General features: G+C 35.9%; 1 protein-coding gene across 1 annotated transcript in view; it reads left to right on the top strand.

The window, feature by feature from the left end:
• The first annotated feature begins 358 nt into the window (after positions 1-358).
• LOC125877165 (K(+) efflux antiporter 4-like) overlaps positions 359-14,847 on the top strand; it is a 30,176-nt gene continuing 15,687 nt past the window's right edge. The window contains exons 1-15 of the mRNA XM_049558502.1: positions 359-647; positions 949-992; positions 2,692-2,750; positions 2,855-2,933; positions 3,065-3,126; positions 3,243-3,318; positions 3,494-3,568; positions 6,728-6,799; positions 6,888-6,971; positions 7,153-7,221; positions 8,026-8,103; positions 8,287-8,375; positions 9,321-9,417; positions 9,502-9,555; positions 9,670-9,765. Of these exons, the coding sequence (XP_049414459.1) occupies positions 437-647; positions 949-992; positions 2,692-2,750; positions 2,855-2,933; positions 3,065-3,126; positions 3,243-3,318; positions 3,494-3,568; positions 6,728-6,799; positions 6,888-6,971; positions 7,153-7,221; positions 8,026-8,103; positions 8,287-8,375; positions 9,321-9,417; positions 9,502-9,555; positions 9,670-9,765 (1,245 nt within the window). The 5' untranslated portion in view covers positions 359-436. The remainder of the gene's footprint in view (positions 648-948; positions 993-2,691; positions 2,751-2,854; positions 2,934-3,064; positions 3,127-3,242; positions 3,319-3,493; positions 3,569-6,727; positions 6,800-6,887; positions 6,972-7,152; positions 7,222-8,025; positions 8,104-8,286; positions 8,376-9,320; positions 9,418-9,501; positions 9,556-9,669; positions 9,766-14,847) is intronic.

Raw genomic sequence — 14,847 nt, forward strand, 5'->3', positions numbered from 1 at the left:
CTCAATAATAATTTATATTATTTATTTTTAAATTAAAAAATAATTATATTTTAATTTATTCGCACAATACACGAATACTTATACTAGTTACAATAGTTTGCCCTTTTTCCCCCTTTTCTTTGCCAACGATTTGGTTCGCTTTGGGATCACGTAAACACAAAATGGTGAAAATAATTAAAGATGTGACTAAGGTTTGACGATTAGGGAGATTTGGTGTGTCGAAACACCTGACGGAAATCACAAGAAGCGAATATAAAGGAGGACTTTTTTGTACTTTCACTCAACTTCTCCCGGTGCCCGAGGCTCTGCTTTTTCTCTCTCAATCGGTTATCGGTTGCTACTCACTGCACCCTTTTCCTTTATCTACTTACGATACGATACAACCCTCCTTCTCTCTCTAAAACCCTCATCAGAGTTTTTTCTCTCTAACAAAAAAATGCAAATGCAAGTGATCTTCGTTCTCCTCATTCTCTCTTTCTCCTTACAATGCGTCCTCTCTGATGTTGATCCTGATCCTGCTGTGAAGCCTGAAGATGTAAACGATGTCCTAAATGCTTCTGAGTTCAACTCGTCTAGATCTACCTTCGCTACCATGATCGATAAAGCTCTCGAAAAGGAGTTCAACGAGACTGACGACAAGACAGATGGTTAGTTCAAATTCGACTTTGCCTTTCTTAAATCGATCAAAATATGCAATGCCGGGCTAACATTGCATGTTTTTAGAGTAGCTATTTCACACTATTCTGATTATAGAAAACAATTTCAGTAGAATTACTGAAAGTCTTGTTACATATACGCTTTCTGTTTCTTGATTTGCTTGTTTATCCTCTGATATACTTACTTACCTCTATTACTAGTGATGAAGAAGGTTTTGATTGTGATTTAGGCTTCAGTAACACTCGTATCTGGTCTTTCTTGATACAGTTACTTATTTATTTTTCATTTCAGTAACTGATCACAGAAGCTTCAACAATAGCGTGGCGGAGCAAGAGGTTTGTCCCTAGTTCCTTCGAGTTGTCTGAAATAGACTAATTGTGAAAATAATTTGGCGCCCAATTACTTCTGAACTTAAAAAAATTACTGAAATTTTAGTTGGAAGAAGGTATTGCCATAGTTCTTCTCTTATCTGTTCCTTGAAATAGCGCTTGGATAGGGTATTTGTAGTCTGATTGCTGATCTGTAGCTTTAGTTGGCTTGTTTGAGGGTTGTTATTTATATATTTATCCACTAGAGTATTTAGCTATAAATGGGAACTATTTAAAGAACTACTTTTCAAGGATGAGTTTTCGGCTCTGCCATTTGGAACATCTTCTCTGACGAAGTACATTCTAGTTCTGATGGCTGTTCTTATACTGCAAGTTTTGTTTTGCTCCCTTGGTCAATTAGCTACTGTTATGTGTTGATGAATCTTTTATTACCAACCGGTTGAACTTCTGTTACTCAAAGGAGATAAAGGTTGGTGTTAGTGTTACGATGTGAGGTTCAGTGGCTGTTCTGCTCATATTTGGACTGAAACTTAATCCCTGTACTCCGATTAACCAAGTTGTGATGCATGATAACGGTGATGCTTGTAGTTCAAAATAGGCATAACATAATTTTGATGAAAATGAAGTAGCTTGCTTTTCTGAGCTAAATGGTATTGTGATATTTACTGTCTGTTTATGTGTAGGTCCTGATGATAAGATATAGCGTGTTGCTCTTTTGATATTGATATTTCCATTTTCAATAACACATGACAAGGGGAGAGATGTTAATCTGCAATTGACAAGAATAGCTAATTAAACATTGACTGTCTTTGGAAAGTAAAAAGAATGAAGTGCTATTATGTTGTTTATCAATTTATGAAATAAGAATTTTGATATTGGAATTTATTGGCTGTTCTTATTCCTGAGAGCTAGATACAGATTAACATATGGCTGCTATGGTAACAAGAGATTCTCATTTTTAGTAACTTGGATGTTTTATTGAATTATTCAGCTAGTAGATTGTTTTAAATGATGCACTATTCCTTAGCTTAAGGCTCTATTTTTTGCTTACCATGTAGCTTGCAATTTGAATAATAAATGTCGGAGAAAAATCTTTGGATGTGTCTTCCCATTGTCGTTCTTTTTGACTCTGCGCCATTGGTTCCACTATTATTAGTGAGGAATCATGGAACAATTCCATTATATATAGAGAGATTGGGGACATAGTTCATTTGGATAGAGTTAGTCTTGCTTGGGCTACTTTAATGGTAGTCGTACTTTTTCCTTTCACTCGTAGTGTGGGGAAGGAGTGGACTCTAGGGGTCCTACTAATTGAGTTAAGGAAGAAAACTGTATCAATATCAATTGCTTTCTAGATGGTTGTGCAACACGTTTGGAAATAACTGTGACCTGATTCCAAATCTGATGTACTACCTCCATTCACTTTTACTTGTCCACGTTAGACTTTGCACGCCCCTTTAGAAACAATAATTAATATGAGTATTTTACCATAATACCCATATTAATTGATCTTAGGTCCTGGGAAATGATTTGGGGAATACGTAATGTTGAGGGTAAAATAGGAAAAAAATAATTTGTCTTTTCTTGATATGTTAAAAGTGACAAGTAAAAGTGTAAATATATTTTTGGAATAGTGGACAAGTAAAAGTGAAGAGAGGAATTATTTAGTGCAACTAAACATTTCTTGAAATGCTTCATTTCTCAGGCAGTTTTGGAAACTGTTGCAAGGGTCAAGCCCAAGAAGAATGAGACAAAGGAGGAAAAGTAAGGTTAATCTAATATTTGACACATGCTAGCTACTTTCAGTGGTCTCCATGTTATTGGAAATTAAAAGACTGAAAATTGTTTGTATTACTGGTTTATATTAGGTCATTCCAGTTGCATGATGTTTTCCACTTGGAGAATGACAATGGAGCTGAAGATACACCTACCTTGATAGATCGAAAGGTACCTATTGCATCTAGAAAGAATTGGGTCTGGTAATAGGCCGCACAGGAGCATTGGTAGTAGTGAGAGATGATTATGGATTCCTGACCATGATTTACTAACTGGTAGCTTCCCTCCTGCTCCTTCATTAGGATAATGTCTTCATCATGTCTAATCGCAAGTCGAAGTTTCCAGTGCTGCAGCTAGACTTAAGGTTAGCTATAACTCTGTCCATCCTGGTCATTTTGAACTTAGTGAAAAAGGAAGACTATTATGTTAAGAGGAGCTATATTATTAAGTGATCTGATTTTATTGTAAATCAATGGGCAGATTGATATCCGATCTTGTTGTTGTCATTGTTTCTGCAACTTGCGGTGGGATTGCCTTTGCTTGTGCTGGACAACCGGTGTGATAACTCATCCTTTGCATGCTTCTACTGCTAATTGGACAACCTCTTTCCTTTTCTTCTGCACTAGTGCTAATTTAGATGCTGATAATATCTACTTGGCTGCTTTTACACATTTTAATTTATGCATTACCTGCCAGAAACAAGTAAGTCCTATCCTGTTAATATCTTTCAGGTTTTCACAGGATATTTGCTAGCAGGATCTGTAATTGGACCTGGGGGTTTTAACTTTGTCAGCGAAATGGTGCAGGTATGTTGATTTTCTGATTCATTTAAGTAACTTATATAGATAATGTTATCATGTAAAATACTTTTTATTCATTAAGTTACCAAGATGTTATCAATCAACAAAAACCAGCACTACTATAATCAGCAAATGCCAACACTTCCCCATCAGCATGTTCAAATGTTTTCTCAATGTCTAGTTTTCATGGACATTGAGGAAAAACCCATCTGCAATCTTTATTTTTTTTGTCTTTTTTGATGAAGTAAGTAGATTCATTTCAAGGCATCAAGAAGATGCAAGCTTTACAAGGATAGATCAGTTAAGCTCACAAAAAAAAAAGATTTGTTGCCTCTTTCTAAGCTATAGAGCTAACAAAATCCAAGAAGAGTTCTAAATTATTTACAGGGGTCAGTTTGGACCAACTAAAAAGGCTAACTAGACATCTGCCTCGCAAAAGATTTCTAGAAGTTGAAATTCCATCAAAACATCTTTTGTTCCTCTCTGTCCATAAACACCAAAAGATAACACCAGGGATCATCATCGACATACTCTTGATGGCTTTCTCAACATCCTGTGAACTCCATCTGCAAGCTTTATTGCATTAATATTCTGCCTCCTTGTGTAAATGTTAGCTCTGTGGTTGTTGTTAGCTTGCCCATGACCATAGTGAGCAACTCAACAACACTATAGTAGAAACTTCCCATGTAGCTTATGTGCCTGAAGTCCTTAAACTCTACTTCTCTCTTCTCTGGGGATGCGGGCAATGTATGAGGCATTGAAGATTTTTCTATGCTTGCAAACTGATGGAACAATTGAGTCAGATTTAGTAACTCCCCAACACCTCCGATATAATGTCATGGATAACCCATCAGGGTCAGGCCTATATGCTCTATGCCTGAACTCTTTTAAAGAGACACCAACTCTTCCTCTGTGAAAGACCTCCATGACTAGTATATATATATTTTTTGAAATTATCCAGTTCATTTATTCTTCAAATATTCTAGGGATGGCATCACCTTGGAAGGTGGCCTCTCTTCTCAACTTCTCAAATTCCTCCCTGACTTGCTGTACCTGTCGCGAAGAAGCAGACATATTCAATTCTTTAATTAAGTTAGTCATTTGAGGAATCACATTATAAAAATGAGATATGTCATTAGTGTTTAAGCTACAAGTGTTTTCCCAAACTGAATAACATGTCTGCGACGAAACAAACACATTAACTTGGATTCAATAGTCTGCCACAGGATATTACATAATTGAACACAAACCTTCTCCCAACTTGCTCGAGCCTTTTTAGTTAAGTGATCGAAGATAGCTTGACGTTTGCACTGCAACTCTACCAAGGAAGCTTGAGCTAAATATTATGAGCAATCATCAGTCTCGAATTTGTTTTTGGAACAAAACACATGGGAATTAGGAATTCAAGCTTAATGCCTACCTAATAAACATCAAATCTAAAAGGCATGGTTGGATTGAAGAGAGATTCAGCAAAAAAGGTCACCAAGTAACACAAAAGTCAAGGAAATGGGCGAAACGGTGAAGAAAGGTAGAGAAATCAACTGTAACACCGATTTAACACTGTTCCACCAATTGCTATCCCACAAAATCCCTATGGGTAGCGTTGGAAGAGGCAAGAGGCCACCTCAGAAGAACCTTCCGTGATGCCGAAAAAGTACCTCATGCACCAGCGTGTCGAGTTACTGGCTAGCCAGAATCCTAGCTTCTCTGCTGCCAGAGAATCTGATTGGGATTAGGTATCGGACCATTACATATCTTGTGGTAGTGCTAGTTTTCGCACAACCACAGAAGGAAGAGTAGGTGATGCAAAACAATCCTATAAAGTCGCTGGAATTTGAGGCATGGTGACTGTCTGATTGTGTTCTCTTTCGTGGGTGTTTCTCACCACTATGCTGTTACCATGTGCGAAATAAGGCACGAGAGAAAATATTATTAAGATTCATCATTCATCTCAACTATTGTCTTGCACCGAGCCCTATTGATACTTGTACTTTACACAGTACATAATACATTTTTTTTGATGTGGAAGCGGCAGTGGCGGAGCCAAGATTTTTATTGAGGGGTTTCAAAATATAAAGTAGTAAGCACGCAAAAAAAAAATGAAAAAAGAAACGCTGAAGTAAAAAAACCTTGAGCCAGGTTCGAACACTTGACCTGCCAACAATTGAGAGTTTTTGCAACCGCTCAACCGTTGCACTATCTCTTCACCTTGTTTCAAGAGGTGTCAACAATAATATATATAAGTATCAAATCAAAATTCGACCTATCTATACAACGTAATTTTCTGATGAAGGGGTGTCGCTTGACACCCCACAGACAAGGGTAACTCTGTCCCTGAGGAGTGGGACACTAAATATAATAATAGATACATGAACTGTCTAACAACCTTCCTCTTGCATCATAAGACTGCAGCAAACCTTGACCATATCTACAAAACCATTGGTTTCAGCTGCATATTCTCGTAACAAAGTGGGACTACCTTTGTTCCCAGTGTCCTTTGAAGGAAAATGATCTGAGAGTCTTTAAGCATGATAAATTGTCAAATATACCTGAACTATTCATCCCAGTCAATAGAAAACAAAATTATATTTATTCTTGATGTTGGTCTTATGGCTTATAGGATCCACATAGCCTATGTTTAACTGCCACCACATGAAGGATGGTTTGCTTGCTCTTTTTACTTGAAAGTTCCTCATTATTTTGGGGTAAAAAGTTATCTTTAGATGTTAGTCCTTTTTTCCCAAAGAATAGTTAGTCTTTCAGGTCTGTTGCAGGTCCACTCAATTATTGCACTTATCCCCTCACTGAATTGTATGGACTTGAACATGTTACCCTTACTATATTGACTTTAGCAGTTTGTAATGTAAGAGGTCTAATGACTTGTTGCATACATTTTCAGAGTTTTGAGATGCAAATTTATATATTTGGAGAGCTGGTTAATTGCCATCTTACCATTACCACTTCCTGGAAATTGAATTTCTGTACAAAACTGCATTATGGCAACAGTCTAGAACCTCCTGATAGATTTTTGTGCTTATGGTTTTATGTTGGTTAAGTTGTCTTTTGGACTCCCACAATGGAATGTTGTGCTAATGGTCTAACGGGATATTCTACTTAGGTTTTCTATGTTTGTGTTTCCTAATTTCCAGTGGTTACATCATTCAGGTGGAAACAGTTGCTCAGTTTGGCGTTATTTTTCTTCTGTTTGCATTGGGTTTGGAGTTCTCCACGGCGAAGGTTTGCTTTTGCTTTTCTAAATTAAGAAAATTTTGTACTTTATCTCACTGAGTGAAAGTAGGTATGTATTTTTAATTTGTAACTGCAGCTTCGCATTGTTCGAGCTGTTGCGGTGCTAGGAGGGTTACTCCAAATATTTCTCTTTATGTGTTTGTCTGGTATAACAGCCTCGGTATGGAATTTCTATTATTGCCTTTTTTTGGAGTTACCTTTTCGACATGTAGTTCAGCTCTGAGAATTTGCATTTATGAATTGTTGGTCTAATGTTTGAAACGCCAATTATGCAAAATTGCGCATCTCTATTATATAGTTCCTTCAACTTACTTGTAGCCATGAACCAATGATACTTGCAGTTATGCGGTGGGGAAGCATCTGAAGGTGTTTTTGTCGGCGTTTTCTTATCAATGTCTTCGACAGCAGTGGCAAGTCGATGTTTTTATTGAATTTATCTTTCCAATCCAATTCATTGTACCATCAAGTATTTTGTCACTAGCTTTTATTCAATTTCATGTCAGGGGTGAGAACTGAGAATAGCTATCCCAAATAATGGAAGTTTCTTGTTCCTAGAGGAAAATGGAAAAAAATTCAGTTGATATTTAAATTTATAAAGGTATAATTAAGGAAAGGAGAATAAAAATTTCTACCAAGCATGCATGAAGCACTTTCTATTTTGGGCTCAATACCCAATATCAGTTACTTTTACAAAATGTTAGGACCTCTATTGAGTGTTTTTAGACAGGAAGTAACCTCGCCATCATAGGAAAAGTTTTCTGAATAATCTGAAAAGTGGTGTATTGTAGAAAGATGTACTGATAGAATAAAGTGTATTAATAAGATGTGGAGTGGGATTCACTTCAATTTGAATATTATCACAATGCATGATGCGTAGGCATTTTGTTTCTGCTGTATCAGTTTTGTGCTTAACTTGCTGCTAAGAAATATGATTTGATGTATTAAAGAACCAAGAAATTTGATAAGAGTAACTGCAAAATTGTTTCGGGATTCGCTGACCTGCACCTGTTACAGATTTTCTCTCACGACACGTTAGCTGTCATAACTTCTAATTACTGAATAGGGAAAATTGGAAAACAGAGGAAGGGAATGCATTTTGAATGTTGAATCTCCCCTAATTAGATGTTATGGACTGTAATGTTGCAAAGGCACATTATGCTATAATTTAGTAAAGCTTCTTATAAATGTATTGAAGATCTTTTTATGAATAACAGGTGTTGAAATTTTTGATGGAAAGAAATAGTGTTAACACCCTCTATGGACAAGTCACTATTGGAACTCTTATTCTGCAGGTCTGTCCCAGCTGTCCTTCTCTTTTGTAAATATAGCTATATCTTTGACAAAATATTGGTTCAGTGCTATCTTTCACATGGATATGTTATACCAAAAAAGAAATTCTATTCATCAGATTTATCTTATTCTTCTTCTTAAGAGTCCTTCCCTGATTAATTTTTTGAGATGTCTGTGGCTTCCAGGATTGCACTGTTGGTTTGCTATTTGCACTGCTTCCTATTCTTGGCGGTACTTCTGGTGCACTTCAAGGAATGTTTTCCATGGCAAAATTGTAAGCAGTGATTATTGAATGATTTCTGAATTCGGAATATAGACTCAAATCTATGTGAAGCAACTATGCTGTTACATGCATTAAATATTTTTTTGTGTCTCCATATGCCATATGTTGTTTGAATTGTCTTTTCTTGGAGGTGAGATTATGATATATAGGGTGGTTTATCTGGAAATTATGATGCCAAGCAAAATTGCTTTTATCAGTAAAAGGTAGTTTTATTTATTTCCAGCAACAAAGTATGTGCTGGGAGGTATGTATCATATATCTGCATCATTACTTGTGTGATATGTTAAAAAATTTGTCATAGTCTTACAGTATAGCTGGATCACAAGTTGTATAATAAGCTCAAAAAATCATTGTTTCCACATCTTTAACTAAATCCATGTTGCACCAAAAAGAAATAAAGAGATGCATATTTACTTCATTGTGATTATAGATTCTTTTTGCTTGAACAAATTCTTGCATTTCCTTCCTTCCAAATGGACCGCATTGACCAATGTAGACTTCGGCATTGACCAGTTAAGTCCCTACATGTTTAAAAAGACGGTCCAAAGCTGAGAGGTGAAATTGCACTACTTCGTATTAGTTTGACACCTTAAGTGTGAAAACACACTAGCTTAGACCAACTACTACTTTACTGACCTTTTGGATTTGTGCGAAACCAATAAAAATCAGCTGTTGAGTCATTTTGGTTCAGGGTGGCATGTCTCTGTAAGCTCTTAGGACGTATATCTCATACCCACAACATATGTATTACAGGGCACATTCCATCTTTCCTTTCCATAAATCTAAAGTCCAGTTCTGTTTATTAGTTCCGCTGCAGCAGAACAAAATCCAAAGAGCACATTTCCTGATCTTCTTTTTATTCTTGTATGCTATTGACTGGATTAAACAGTTAAATGTCAATCTTGCCCCTGACTGCTACTATTCCTTTCATTGCAGATTGGTTGTTCTGGTCATATTCTTGACCATTTTGTCAGTATTATGTCGCACCTGTGTACCTTGGTTTCTTAGGCTAATGATAGGCCTATCTTCACAGGTAACTTTGCATCTCTTGAAATAAAACATCCTTTATGTCACAGCTGTTTCTATGTTTGACTGTGATTTACTGAACTTTTTGCAGACTAATGAGCTGTATCAACTTGCATCTGTAGCTTTCTGCTTGCTTGTTGCTTGGGTTTGTCTCCTTTTCATATCTGTGAATAGAAAATGCATGGTTCTCAACCTTTTAACCTCTTACTATCTCCTAGAAATGGCTTACTTGTGGATTAAATGTACTATTGCATCTCAGTGTAGTGATAAACTAGGATTGAGTCTTGAGCTGGGTTCTTTTGCTGCCGGAGTAATGATATCAACAACCGATCTGGCTCAACATACACTTGAACAGGTTTGTCATCTCGTACATTTCATCAGCATTTTGTTTTTCCTCATTTCTCTCTTGTCTATGCACACAATACTGAACTATCTTTCAAGGTGAAGATTCTCAATGACACCTAGCCTATCAAAATTTTTGAAGATTATCTAAAGGGAACAAATATAAAAAAATGATGACATTTTAGTTTTTCAGAGAAGACAAGTTTAACAGATTCAAAGATTAGAAAATTTTAATCATCATCTAGACTGTAAAAAATAGAAGAGAATTCATTCGGTGGGTCCCAACTAAATTGGGATTAGGGACTTCTTTGAGAAATGGTAAATGTCAACAAGGGGGTGCTGGCAAAGTATTTACAACATACAAACAGAATATCCCTTCCTATTCTTGGAAGGTATGAGTTCTATCACTAGTTCAACATCATTTACAAAATGGAAAATGGACAAACTGCCTCTGACCTATTGGATTGGTTTAAAAATGCAGCCCGTTAACCTATTGGACCAAAAATATCCCTACCATTATCTTATTGTTCAAGTATAGTAGTATATCCCTGAATAATTAAAAAGGTCCAAATATGTCCCCCGCACCAATGGGGTAAGCGACATCAGGGTGTGTTTGGACCTTTTTAATTGCCTAAGGGTATATTTAGACCATTTCAATTGTTAAGGGGCATGCTTGGAGCTAATGTTAGAGTTAGGTCAAAGTTGTTACATATGAAGCTAATAACTTGGACTACGCTTTAGCTTTTTTCTCTAAATTAGTTTTCCCAATTATAGTGTTCTTATGTATCGCTTCCTTGGTTAATATATTCTTTAGCTTCTCTTTCTTGGTTAATATATTCTTTAGCTTGTAATTTTAAAGTGAGGTCAAATTAATCCTAAGAGCGGACAACTAATACGTTCCACAGGGTTCTATGGTTGGTTTGTGACCCCTCCATGCTGAAGTTGCCCTTTGGGGTGATCTCGTAATTCCTATGGGGTTGTGATGACGGGATTGGTCCATTCGGTTTTCCTTGCTTTTCTTGTTGCATTTTGCTCATAGGGTTGAACGATATATAACATATGTGCACGCAGTTGTGATAAAAAGTTACAATTAATCAAATCCATTTAGTCTATTATTTTATGTAGGTTTCTCAAACTCTTCATTTTTTGCGTCGCACTCGTGACAACACAACGTGAGTGTGGGATCCATTTTGGATCGGGTAAAATGATTTTTGGTACTTTGGCCATAATCAGTAGAGAAATTTGAGAGTGATACAATGATTTCTGAAATCAAAACAAAAGATAGGTTGAAATATACTTTAGGCATATGGTTTTTTTATCGTTAAAAGATATTTGTACTAAACAGTCAGCAACTAGAAAGTGCTTTAAAGATATTTACTGGTCAACATCACTCTTGAACGTGTAATGACTCAAGAAGTCTATCACGGACTTTATATTGTTTGCAATAGCCATGTTTAATATTCAGTAGAGAAATTTGAGACTGATAAAATGATTTCTGAAATCAAAACAAAAGGTAGTTTGAAATATACTTTAGGCATATGTTCTTTTTATTGTTAAAAGATATTTGCACTTCTTTTTTTTAGACTGGTAACATGTATATATATATATAAATATATATGAATTAGATCTGCACCATGACAGTGCTATCTACAATTACAAAAACCCAACCATGCTGTAGTCCCTACAGCTTCACAAGGAACCTATCATATCAACTAGTGATTCAGTCTCCTCTACATAGTTTTCTTTACACCAAAAAAGGAACAAAAAGAATACAATTCATCTTGATTTTCTGCACAGGATTGCTTTTGTCTTCAAAAATTCTGTAGTTCCTCTCTTTTCTAATTGTCCACCATATACAAGCTGGGACAAGTTCCCACCACTTCTTGTCTCACTGCACCGCCATTATAGTTCCAACACTTCAATAATTCACAACTTGTTGCTGGCATAGACCATCTTAGTCCTACCAAGTTCAAAAAAAGTTGCCACAATTGTCCAGTTATAGGACAATGTAGAAACAGATGGCTATTGTTTTCTCCGGCTGCACCACACATACAACATCTACAGCATAGATGAAATCCCCTTCTTCTTAAGTTTTCTTGAGTGAGACATGCTTCTCTTGCTCCAAGCCAAGAAAAACATAAGACTTTGTAAGGGGCCTTAGTCTTCCAGATGAACTTCCATTTCCATGGCCACTGGTCAAATTGTGCATTTTGTCTAATCTGGTAGTTGTATGCAAATTTGACAGTGTAGACTCCATCACTTCCAGATTTCCAGCACAACCTATCCTCAGATTCTTTGAAGCCCTGGAAAGATTTCAAGGTCTTGAACAAGTCCACGACTCAGATTCTTTCCATCACTTCCATTTGTACTAAACAGTCAGCAACTAGAAAGTGCTTTAAAGATATTTACTGGTCAACATCACTCTTGAATGTTGAATGACTCAAGGAGTCTATCACAGACTATTGTTTGCAATAGCCATGTTATACCCAAAAGAGTAAGGATATGCATTAATACTTAATAATAATTACAGATTCAAACTTGCTCTAATAGTTCATGCAATCTTTCCTTCAAATAGTTCACCAAAATTTAGGCATATTTTTTCACAACTCTATTTTTTTGAGGAACAGGTAACTGTGTATTCACAAAATTCCATCATCCAAACAATGATAAGAGTGAGCACCTACATCCCATAGGGTAAAAAATAGAAGGCCATAAGAACTAGTCTATGGAGCTTTACAATTTCCCTATAAAATCAACAAAAAGTTCTATATCCCCCACCATATCCTGTTTACACAAAAAAGACTAAGGCAATTCATTCTGATTTTTTGAATGTTGTTGCTTTTGTCTTCCAAGCCTCTTGCATTCCTTTCCTTCCACAATGTCCACCAGATGCTTGCAGGGATCAATTCCCACCAGTCCTCTTCTGATTCTCTTCTTCCAATCTCTTTCCAGCAGTCCATCATACTTTTAGTAGTTTTGGGAAGGCCAAACACATACACAGCCCCTCAAACTTGGCCCAATTTTTCATTTTGGCACTCCAACTTAGCCTTGTTCCATTTTAACCCTTGAACTCCATTTTTTCTGTTCCATTTTAACACGAAATACTATTTTTATGATTTCTTTATTTTATATATATTCTTCAAATGCAACTTCTTATTTTAAATCGACACGTGTCAGTTAATTTTAGTTAAAAAAATTAAAAATTAACAAAAAATAATTCATTTTAAAAAATAATAATTTCTTTTTAAGAGTGTTATGTATTTTTGTGTGAAAAAAAACTGACGAAATTGTGTTGGTAACATTTTTTAGTAGTGTTATTAGCAATGAACAAGAGTCTTTTTTTACTCGTATTGAAGATGAGTTTTTTTATTCGTATTGATTTATATTAAAAATTAAAAGTGAGTATTTGCGTTAAATTTAGATAGCCTAGATGATAAGAAAAAATAAATAAGTAGTGTTATTTAATTTAATTGAATGTTTAAGAAAGAAAATCAAAGAACTTTCGTCAATTTATTTTCATGCAAAAATATAGAGAAATCTCAAAAAATAATATTATTATTTGAAAATTTTTATATTCGTTTGCGAATGTTTAATTATTTTATGAAAATTAACAGGCACACGTCTATTTTTTAAATTTTTTTGTTAATTTTTAATTTTTTTAACTAAAATTAATTGACACGTGTCGATTTAAAATAAGAAGTTGCATTTGAAGAATATATATAAAATAAAGAATCATAAAAATAGTATTTTGTGTTAAAATGGAACAGAAAAAATGGAGTTAAAGGGTTAAAATGGAACAAGGCTAAGTTGGAGTGCCAAAATGAAAAATGGGGCCAAGTTTGAGGGGCTGTGTATGTGTTTGGCCTTTTGGGAACCACCCAACTCACTCCAAGTATACACAAGAACATGTTCCACAGATTTGCAGTTGTTTTACCGTGTAGAAATGGATGGCTATTTATTTCAGCATCCTGGTCACACATAAAACATCTTGAGCAAATATGGATGGCTAGTACTTCATGAGTTAAAAAAGCTTTTTCTGCAAACTAACCACAAACCACAGGAAACAAGAAACTTTTAAGGGGACTTTGGCTTTCCAAATTAGTTTCCAAGGCTAGTTCCTAATCTGCAGTTGGCCAGTATTTCTCCTCCAATAGCATGACTTCACAGTGAACGCACCTTGCTGTGAAGTTTCCACACTGGTCTGTCAGGTGCATTGGTAGTTCCATAGAAATCATTTATCACCATAAGAAAATCTGCAACTCTTTGAACCTCCCAATCATTTAGGGCCCTTCTGAAGTTGAAATTCCAACCTTGTATGCTCCACATCTGAGCTATAGTGGCCCTAGTCTGTTGGCTGAGGAGGAACAGATCATGGAAGAGAGATTTCAAGCTCCTTTCACCTATCCAAAGTTCATTCCAGAACTCAATCTTCACACCATTACCCACCTTGAGTTAAATAATTTTTTGAAACTGGGGCCAGGGTCTCCTAATAGTCTTCCAGACACTACAACCAAAAGTTCCAAGGACATCTTCAGTGATCCAGTGACTTTGAAGTCCATATTTCTCAATGATGATTTTTTTCCATAAACCTCGGCACAGGACCTCCATAACCATTTTTGCAAAAGACGAGTTTTGGAGGCTGAGTTTCTTGATACCTAATCCCCCCCTGCTTCTTGTGAAGTGTTACAACATTCCATTTTACAAGGTTGTAACCTTTCTGCTCCTTGTTTCCATTCCACAAAAAAGTTTTTCTGAGCAAATTTATTCTCTTCACAATACTCTTTGGTATAGGAAATAGGCTCATCATATAGGAAGGAAGGGAATCCAACACAGATTTGACTAGTATTAATCTCCCTCCTAAGGACAAATACTAGCTCTTCCATCTTGCCAATCTCCTGTCACATCTCTCTAGACCTCCATCTCTTTGTTCTTTGCACCCAGGGGCATCCCTAGGTACTTTATGGGTAAGGTAGCTACCTGGCATCCAAGATTACTTGCTAATATCTCCACATTATCAACTTTGTTCACTGGCTAAAGATAACTCTTTTGCCAATTAACATGCAGTCCAAAAATGCCTTCAAAAATAGTGAAGATA

The sequence above is a fragment of the Solanum stenotomum genome, chromosome 9, assembly GCF_019186545.1.
Source record: "Solanum stenotomum isolate F172 chromosome 9, ASM1918654v1, whole genome shotgun sequence".
In the NCBI taxonomy this organism is placed as follows: Eukaryota; Viridiplantae; Streptophyta; class Magnoliopsida; order Solanales; family Solanaceae; genus Solanum; species Solanum stenotomum.